Source organism: Octopus bimaculoides, chromosome 28 (genome assembly GCF_001194135.2).
Source record: "Octopus bimaculoides isolate UCB-OBI-ISO-001 chromosome 28, ASM119413v2, whole genome shotgun sequence".
Taxonomy (NCBI): domain Eukaryota; kingdom Metazoa; phylum Mollusca; class Cephalopoda; order Octopoda; family Octopodidae; genus Octopus; species Octopus bimaculoides.
In genome coordinates, this window is record NC_069008.1 from 14,892,294 (window position 1) to 14,902,914 (window position 10,621).

Here is a 10,621-nt window from a genome sequence, read left to right on the forward strand (position 1 = left end):
ACTGTCATCACAGCTAGATGGGTAAAAGGAAACCGGGACATCTTTGTCTCAAAGATTAGGAGAGGGAGGCAGAAGGTAGAAAGGAATGGGCTGAAAGAGCGAAAGAAAGTGGATGGGAGAGATTGGCAGAGATTTGGGAAAGAGACAAGGTGGAATTTAATATATAAGGAGAGAACGGGGAAAAGAGAGAGAGACACAGAGAGAGAGAGAGAGAGAGAGAGAGAGAGAGAGAGAGAGAGAGAGAGAGAGAGAGAGAGAGAGAGAGAGAGAGAAAAGTTGGAAAATAACAGAGGGATTTCCTGGAAAAGAAGAGAGAGACAAAATGAGAAGACGAAATATGTTTGTGTGTGAGAGGAAGGACATTTGGAAGAGAAAATGAAAAATCACTAAATTACAATTTAGAATAGAAAAATTAAAATAAATTAGAGTTATTAGTAAAGGCGCAGATGCTGCGTGTGATTTTAAACAGCTTCCAGTAGTCGGCTCTTGCTGGGGATTTCCAAAGTATTGACGAGTTTGGAATCACCTCTTGACCAGTGTTGTTGCAAGGTCTACTCTGACTCGGAGTAGAAGTACTAATCAGGATCCCTATTATGGGTTAATTAGTAATTCATTCGATCAGATGGAGCTCATTAGCCTGAGGACAGTGGTGGTGGTGGTGGTGGTGATGGTGGTGGGGCAACACATATAAGTGAAAGAAAACCCTGATTCCAAACCACCGAGACCTTGCAGCAATACTTAACCATGGGAAAGTGTTCGGGTGCAAATAGTGATGAAAAGTCGGGAATCGGAGACCCTGAGGCAGTTCGAGGTTGTCTACAACCTCCCACTTGCAAACACTACGATGACGCTGATAACAAATTGTAAGGTTCCTTTCTGTTCCTTTGGATCTATTAATGAGGTTGAGATGTGGGATACACTACATGGGCAGCAACCTATCCCCCATACCACACTGCCCTGGCTTGGGTCATATCGAATACTCTGTACAAGAAGGATAGAACCGGACAACACACCGGAGAGGAAGAACATGATTCAAACAGCATAGAAACAGCCAACAAACGCAGCTTACGTGCCAGAGACTGCCATTTGTGCATAGGATTGTTCAGACACAGACAACCCGATAGGGCAGGAAGTTACGGCCTTCATCCATGGTCATTAGTGAGAGACTGAGATGAAGGCTCAGCTGTTGGGTTAAGCAGCTTGCATTGCAACCATGTAGTTTCGTGTTCAGTCTTCTAATATTGAACCTAGTCGATCAATATTTTGTGAGTAAATTTGGTGGACGTAACTTGTGTGGAAGCCCGTTGTATCTTTGTATGTGGTGTATATGAGTGTGACTGTGTCTTCTCGTTTAAACAATAGCAAGGCTTATGTTTGCTGCTCTACAGTTTCTCACACTCAGTCAGCCTTAATTCAAACGGTCGATTATGAGATGTTAACATCTTTTAGTTATCATGTTTTATAAAAGTGGAAGGAATGCTGAGTAGTGGCATGCACATCGAGGTAAGGGGCGATCTTTTGGTATTAGGACAGCGAATCAGTTGATTGAAATGTAAGTGGCAGTTAAGGTAATGCCTTGAAGATTGTTCTCTGCCCGAAGTAAGGAATGCCACCCAGACATCATCAGTAACTCGACAGCTTTCTGGGTACACCTTTCATTATTTTAAGGGGAAGACTACAATGAAACCTTAGGTACATACCTATACATACTTGAATCGAGTGGCGTTAGTGTTTTAGAATATGTACTCAGAATTTTTTTATCGGACGGAACGATCCGACTGGATGATCCAGAAGCTGCAACATGGATTGGATAAATTGTACTTACTCATGCACAGTGTATTTTTCATTGTTACTCTTCTATATGGCTTAGTTTGATCTCACATTTTGTTCTTGAAGGGATAGAAAAATACACAGTTCCCAAATTTCGGATATGAAGAGTCAACTTAGACATTAATAATCGACAAGGATCTAAGGCTGCAAGCTGGTAGAATCTTCACCGCGCCCGAAGAAATGCTTAGTGGCATTTCTTCCGATTTCACGCTCTGAGTTCAAATTCCTCCGAGGTTGCCTTTTTCTTTCATCACATTCAGGAGTCGATATAATAAGTACCAGTTGCGTACTGAGGTCGATACTTAGCCCCTTCACCTAAATTGCTTGCCTTGTGCTAAAGTTTGAAACCAATTTTAGACAAGCTAATACTGTGTCTGAATAAAAAAATGGGATGGTCACGGCTGGAATATCATTGACTATAGACCTGTCCTGGCACAAAATGACGACAGCAACAACAACCACAACAACATGAGAATGTAGTCATAGCAACCGTATGTCTGAATTAATGAAATAGTTATGATTGAAATAGCTTCGATTATGAATCTGCTCAAACACAACTGACCAAGGGCTCGTTTTTCCAGGTAAACACACCATAAAGTTATGAGTTAAAGCCTGACTCAAGCGTCCAGGCCGGAGATTATTCTGCTTCCTAAGGCGTTTCAGTGATCGAGAATACAAGACTTTCTGTTGGACAGGACGCCGTTACAGGGACGGAACTGCCCCCAGCTGTCACTTGTACGTATTTTGAATAGAGTGGAGTGAAAATGAAGTATCTTGTCTAAAACAGAAATCACAATTTTGTGATCGAGCGTGAGCCTAAGACTTTAGCCATCGCACTACGCACCATAATCCTAAATCCTAAATCCTAAATCCATAATCCTAAATCCTAAATCCTAAATCCATAATCCTAAATCCGACACATTCATTTGCATGCACACACGCATACACACACATGCACACAGACTCAGACACGTTCCCACACACACACATACGCACACACAAACGTAAGCTTACCTTTGTTGGGGGTAGAGGCAGTGATTATGCTAATCATTGGTAACGAGAGACGTTGTCAGGTCTGTCCACTACGACCGTCCAGTAATGTCCTCTGCTGAGATGACCATCCACTTATATTAGTAATGTCCCAAAATATCACTGCTTTCAGAATTACCACAGAGATCGGCACTGTCTCTTGATGTGAAGCTAGGACTCCTACAAATGCCAATATTTTTCACCGCTTTCAAATGTCACAGAAGCCGACGTATCCATTTATCCACCGGGTTCAAGAAAATTAGTACCATTTGAGCGCTAGGGTTCATATGGTCGGCTATCTCTTCCCTAAAAAGTTTCAGGCCTTGTGCTTATGGTAGAAAGAATATTATCTACTGCTTTCTGAATTAGCACAGAGGTTAGCACTGTCTCCAGATATCAATCCAGAGGTTAGCACTGTCTCCAGATATGAACATTATCCACTGCTTTCAGAACTATCACGGAACTCAGCACTCTCTCTGGATGCGAAACCGGAACGCAGGTTTTCGAAATGTCCACTCACAGCAGGGTTGTTCACTACTATGAGCAGTATCTGTAGATATCACAGCTCTATATAATGGTCAATAATATCCACAGTGAGATCAACGCTGTCCATTAATGATATTATGCCTTCACCTACACAGAACAAAAACTAGCTGTCTCACGCGAGTCACGTTTCACTGAGCATATTAGATACCAAAATGCACATTCAGTGGGATGTGTTCGATAATGTTGTTGCTGTTTGTGGTGGTGATGTTGGTGATGATGGTGGTGAGGTGGTAGTTGTAATGGTGGCAATTGATATAATGACCGTATATATGTGCGCGCGCGCGTGTATAAAATTTTGAAATGGCGCACAGATTTCATATATTAAAAAGGGATGGTTTTCAAGATTTGAATTTTAAAAAAAACCTATTTACTTAGCGCTTTCGTCCCTTTCAGGGATTCATCATGAATGATTTCTTATGGGAAATTCATAATTTCTACAAAGAAGTGAGTTTGAAAAGAACCAGGAGTGAATTTGTTTTCTTGAGTTTTGGAAAGAGGGTGATTTAGGGGGAGATAACTAGATGCCCTTTGTCATTTTGAATCTATAGATAAGTGTATATATTTGTGTATATGTATGCATGTGCATACACCCAGAACCACGCTAATAGCTTAGAAGTGAAATTTAGGATTTCTCGATTTTCTGTAAATCGATTTTAATAAAACTTTTCCTAGCTGGCTTGCACACTATGGCGACATTGTTGTTATGTCTTTATTATTCTGTGTAACGTCCTTGCTTTTGTATTTCAGATTCTTCAGTTTTGGGGTGAACCACACTAACAGCGTTTGAATGAAATAACCAATCAAAGCATTTTGTTTTCAAGAAATAAAGGGTAATGATAAATATTAAGCATACATTGAGTATATATTTAACAGAAACCTTAATAATATTATAACATTTCTTGAGATAATGAATTATTTAGCCACATGAGCGCCATTTCGACGGATAACTTCAAAAACCCTATTAGTCAAGGAATCTGCCTCGGCTGCAGCTCTTATGGTCGCCCATAAGACATCTTTCGGTGTAAATTCGCTTCCATCGGCATAGACAACTTGTTTAATGATGGACCAAAGATTTTCAATACGGTTGAGATCCGGAGATGCTGGTGGCCACACCATCAACCTTTCAACTTGTATACCGTAAGACGCTAGTGATGTTTGGTGGCCCTAGCAGAGTGGGAGAACGCGTGGTCCTGCATGAATACGAGATTCCTTAGAAATGACAGCAGTATGTCATCGAGCACTATGTCACCAAGACCTCTTTCAAGAGATTGCAGTAGGCGGTTGCGGTCACTTTAACTCCTTTAGGCACCCTGACTGGGCGAACAAGTCTGTTCCGAATGATACCAGCCCACAACGTGACACCTCCAGCCTTCTGTTGAAGTCGTAAACGTTAGTGGTGACGCTCTCGCCAAAACAGACGGGCAATGCCCAACCGTCAGGTTCGTCAAAGGTCGCCCTGATTTTGTCAGTGAAAAGAACACAACTCGTGTCTAACGTCATGTACTTTTGGGCCCATTGAAGCATCAAACTTCTGTGTGTGAGTGAGCGAGTCTAATCATGTACATGAAAGAAAGTGTGTGTGTATGTGTCTGTGTGTGTGTGTGTCGGTTGTTTAAGTGAATATTTCCATTTATTTTCGTGTTCTGGCGAAAGTCATTGACATCCCTGGGGGATTGGAAGAATGGACTAGCCGAGCTCTTATAAAGAGTAGCATATTGGTTGAGACGAGAGGTTGGTAGGAGTCGTTGAGAGAGCGTCTTGGAATCTCGCGGAGTACGTCATGTGAACACATTGATTTTACCTCCGCTTCGTTTGTCTAGGATATAAAAATGGCTGCCAGATATTAGAGGCTTGCGTCGAACGTTCTTTTTCATTTATTTTTTGTACGAAATCAAAGAAAAAAATCATTAACATGGAAGACTTATTGGCTTGCGTGGTGCAGTTGCAACAGCAACCACAACAGCAACCACAACAGCAACAACTACGATACCAACAGTTACTGGAAGTAATGTTGAAAAGGTTTTTAAATACTTCAGGCTCGTCCTCGTCAGACAGTGTAGCAAACGCGGATCTTTTTTAAAACGGGGGCCACATTTTTCATTAACGAAACACTTTGAAACTTGGAACACTGGTAGAATGTGTCATATAAAACATCTTTTTCTCTTAGTCTTCTTTAAAAAAAAAGAAATCCATAAATTATTCCATGTTAAAGTTGTCGTATTTCTGTAATTTCAACCAATCACTGACGTCCATTCAGCCGATATACATTAAGTGCCGACTACATAAACAAACGATTCTGAAACAATTAACCCTAACCCTAACCCTAACTCTAACCCTAACCCTAACCCTACGGTTAGGGTTAGGGTTAGGGTTAGGGTTAAAGCAAATTTAAAATGAAAAAAGCAAATAAAACGAAGGTATGGAGATTAAATACGCTTTACATCGCTTAATCAGCCAAAGGAGTAAATGTAAACAACTGAATACTTGTCAGTGATTGGTTGAAATTATCGAAATAAGACAATTTTTTACATGAAATAAATTCGAATACAAAAGTATTTTTCTGTTCTATAACACAAAATAGATAAGTATACGAAGTTTGAAAGTCTTTCGGTACCAAAAACACTACGTAAAACATTAATGAAAAATGTGGCCCCCGTTTTAAAAAAGATCCGCAAACGCAACTGGAGAATTTATTTATACCCACAAGAAGGTACTACTTTTTCTGCATATTTTAGAAGATACGAAGAAATGTAAAAATTGGAATGACGAGAAGAAGGTGCAACCCCTTTTAAGAAAGTTAACCCCTGCCGAACACGAAAAATACTGTAATTATATTCTGCCGAAGAAACCAGGTGAGATTTGTTTCGATGAAACAATCAATTTGATATCGAGAATTTTCAGTGAAAGACGTTCCCTGTTCAATACTCGTTGGCAGTGTTTAAATGTACAGACTGTCCTCATTTAACGACCGAGTTACGTTCCGATAGCCCCGTCGTTAAGCAAATTAAGCCAAAGAAAAATACGACAAATTTATTTGGAACAGACTGGATGGAACTCATTAAGTTATAGGACCTCCATAAATATTTTTTGTAAAAATGTGAATGGTTCTTCAGCCAGTACAAATAAGGCGTCGGAGGATTTCAAAAAAGAATTTTAAAAAAATTCCCGAAATCTTTTTTCTGATGAACTGGGTCATTGCACCAAAACAGAGGCGAAATTTCAAGTGAAAGAAACGCTATTCCGGTATATAAACCAAAATGAACGGTACTTTTGTAGCGTTAAAACAAGTCAACGAAGAATTAGTTAGACTTGAAATGCTTGGCGTTATTGGAAAAATTGATTACACAAAATGGGTGTCTCCAACAGTTTATATCAAGAAAAAAAAATCCGAGTATGCGCTGATTCATCAACGGGATTAAACGAATATTTGATGTCAGATAATTACCAGTTACCTAGTCCGGAGGAAATTTTCGGGAAGTTGAATGGAGGAAAATTTGTTTCAAAGTAGGACCTATCTAAAGCATATTTGCTGGTAAAAGTTGATGAACAATGTTCAGAATTATTGACAATAAATACCCATAAAGGGTTGTATAAATTTAATCGACTCCCCCATGGTATACAGGTAGCACCTGGCATTTTCCAACAAGTTATGGATATTATGCTTGCAGGTTCGGATTTCGCCGTAGCTTACCTTGACGACATACTCATTAAAAGTGAATCTCAGGGTCGGCATGTTAGCATGTTAAAAAGGTCTTCGAAAGAATAAAAGATTATGAGTTTAAGCTCAACGAAAAAAAGTGAAATTTTTATGCCAAGAATAAAATATCGAGGGCAGATTAATGATAGAAATGGATACAGACTAGACACATCTAGGGCGAGTGTAATAAAATATATGCCTCCTCCGACAAACACTAAAACGCAAATTACTACCAGGCATACCGAATAGGAACGATTTAAGAGCACCTCTGAATAACTTGCTAAAAAAAAAAGACGTTAAGTGGAATTGGTCGGACAAATGCCAAGAAGCTTTTGAAAAAATTCAAAACGTCTTAACGCCAGAATTTTCGTTATCACATTTTGACCCGAATTTAGAAACAGTAGTGGCAGCAGATGCTAGTGAAAGTGATACTGGAGATATGATTTTACACAAGTATGAAGATGGTAGCCTGAAAACAGGACCTCACGCTTCGCGTTCGTTATTGCCGGCTGAGAAAAGTTAGAACCAAATAGAAAGAGATTCATTAGCCTTCATATTTGCGGTAAAAAAAAAATTCCATAAATGTATACATGGAAGAAGGTTGCATCTGAGGACAGACTACCACCCATTATTGTCGATCTATGGATCAAAAAGTATATCCCCACAGCCATCAGGTTGCAGCGCTAGGGAACGATTCTACTGAATTACGACTTCAAAATGGAATATTTTCCATTGAAAAAATTGGGACAAGCAGATGGTTTGTCAAGGTTAATACCAAAATACAGTGAACCACTAGGAGACACAGTGATAGTGGTGTTAAAAGCCGAAAACGAAATAAAAATATATTGTGCCATGTTGTGCGTGAATTGCCTGTGACATTGGAGAAAATAAAAATTAAGGCAGAGACAGACGAGTTTATAAAAATGAAAAAAAAAAAGGATAGTGAGATCAGAAGAAATAAATAAAAAATACGTCTGGCTGGACGTAATACAGTTCTGGATTTGTATTCAATATGTGATAATGTGCTTATATATGCACAGATGGTCATAATGCCTACCTCACTACAAGGTTGAATATTAAAGGAATTCCATATTGGACATCCAGGAATTTCTAGGATGAAGTCGCTTTTGAGGACTTATGTTTACTGGCCAAAATGGATCTAGATATCGAGAAGTTGGTAAAATTCTGCAGAGGTTGTGCTGCTGCAACGAAATCAGCACCTATAAAATTTCAACTTTCGCCCAAGACCGATATTCCATCGTCCAGACTACACATAGACTTCGCAGGACCGTCAAACCGATCAGATTATCTGATAGTAGCAGATAGCTTTATTAAATGGCCAGAAATGTGTAAATGTAGAAAATCGACATCCACGGTAACAGTGGAATTTCTGCATGAACGTTTTGCTAGGTTTGGTGTCCCGGATACTATGGTCTCCTTTAACGGCACACAATTCACGGTGAATGAATTTAAGAATTTTTGAAAGTTGTACTCAATTGAACATATCACTACTCCTCTGTATCACCCAAGATCAAACGGGCAAGAGGTTCGTGGATACATCTAAAATAGCATTAAAGAAATCAAGAAACGAGCAAGTCGATGATGCAGCATTGACACAATTCTTGAGGTTTTATAGGATAACAGTAAACCCAAACACTTTTTCAGGAAAGTTGCCTGCGAAGTTAATGTTTGCTCGAAAAATAAAATCAATTTCGGACAAACTGTTACCAGTAAGAAAAAACAAACAGGGAAAACACTAAAAATACGACAAAGCATTTTCATATCCGTGACAAGGTGTTTTTTTTTTAATATATAAAATTGGAAGACAAGGTTGGGAAGATGGAGTAGTAACAAAAAATAGGCAAAATGAAGCGAAAAATGAAGCGAAAAATGGGAACGCAAAAGACATTTAAACCAACTAAAGAACAGATATACGGAATAAAGAAAAGAGATACCCATAGAAGTGTTCTACGACACCATTGATGTGCCAACACTGCAAGAAATCTAACTTAAGCGTAGCGTCACAAGAAAGAGGAAACAAACAGGACGGTTGGAATGGTACCTAAAAGGAAGTAATATTAAACTTCCCTCGGAGGAAAATATCAAAAAGGGAGATGTGATGAAAGAAAAATAAATAAATATAAATAATAGTATTAACTTCCGTTGGAAGTTAATTTCAAATGGGGAGATGTTGTGGCGAGAGTCATTGACACCCCTGGGGGATTGGAAGAATGGACTAGCCGAACTCTTGCAAAGAGTAGCATATTGGCTGAGACGAAAGGTTGCTAGGAATCGTTGAGAAAGCGTTTTGGAATCTCGCGAAGTACATTGATTTTACCTCCACTTCGTTAAATTATATATTCAACGTTTGTCTAGGATGTAAAATTTAGTTACAGTAACGAGAAAGTATTAATAATAGAAATATATCCAATGATAATCTGGTGTGGTTTCGCCTGGGAAAGAGAATTTTTTAAAGAATTTTTCATTTTATATAAATATATTTTTCACATAATTAATTTTTATTTACATTATTTACAATTGGCGGATATTTGTCCTCATCTTGTTTGTTGTTAACACAACGTTTCGGTTGATATACCTCCCAGCCTTCATCAGGTGTCTTGGGAGAAATTTCGAACCTGGGTTCTTATTCCTAAGGTAGTTTTCGATACCTGCCACCCCCGATGATGGAAGAGGCAGTGAACGCGACGTTTTCTGATTGGCTGAAAATTCTGAAAATTATCAAACTCTGAACACCTGTAACATTTTTGCAAACTCATCTTTTGAATAAATAAATGAAAATAAAATTCGGTTTCAGCGGCAAAAATTACATCTATATGATATATTTATTAAAAAAGATAGTGACGAAAATCACAAAGATCCCGTTGCTATGGTGTTTGTGATGGCCACGTCCTAGTATTAGCACCTGGTGATGGTGTGATGTGTTTGTGTAGGCGGAGATATAAAAACTGAACAGGTAACGTCGCTAATGTAGAAAGTCATTAAAATCCATCAACGTGGATGAAGCAACGAAGTCATGTTCTTATTCCTGCACCGAAAACACTCAAATTTTATCTTTGATAGTGGACTTTAAAAGATATCTTTCTTCATTTCATGACAAGTAAATACTCAACCATACACAAGTACTCACGTCTTACGATTAAAACTTCATGGCTCTTGAACTGGAATTACAATCTATAGCTTAACGCAGGTTCAAAATTACAAAGATATAAGTATATATAGGTACGATTATGCAAACAGGAAAAAAAGAGCGGAAATAGGAGTATATGTATATTTTTGTTAATATTTAGCAGAAGCAAAAGTGTTACTCAATGTCCGAGAGTTTCGTGCATTGGAACTTATCAAACTACTTATGGGTAGAAGAAGTCTTCCTTTTATATAACTGGTGAGAATTCTATTTTCTTCTGGATTATTCTGGATCGAATTTTCAATCCACAAGAATATCACGTGGATAATTCATATTTTTCAAATAATTTGCCTGTCATGTCGTTCAATAAGGAA

General features: G+C 38.6%; 2 protein-coding genes across 2 annotated transcripts in view; one reads left to right on the forward strand and one right to left on the reverse strand.

Annotated features, from left to right (window-relative positions):
• The window catches only part of LOC106877330 (vitellogenin), a 65,116-nt gene extending 64,087 nt beyond the window's left edge, over positions 1–1,029 (reverse strand). The window contains 1 exon segment of the mRNA XM_052977471.1: positions 949–1,029. Coding sequence (XP_052833431.1) covers positions 949–1,029 — 81 coding nt within the window.
• The window catches only part of LOC106878991 (histone deacetylase 2), a 219,318-nt gene that overhangs the window by 163,965 nt on the left and 44,732 nt on the right, over positions 1–10,621 (forward strand). The window lies entirely within an intron of this gene.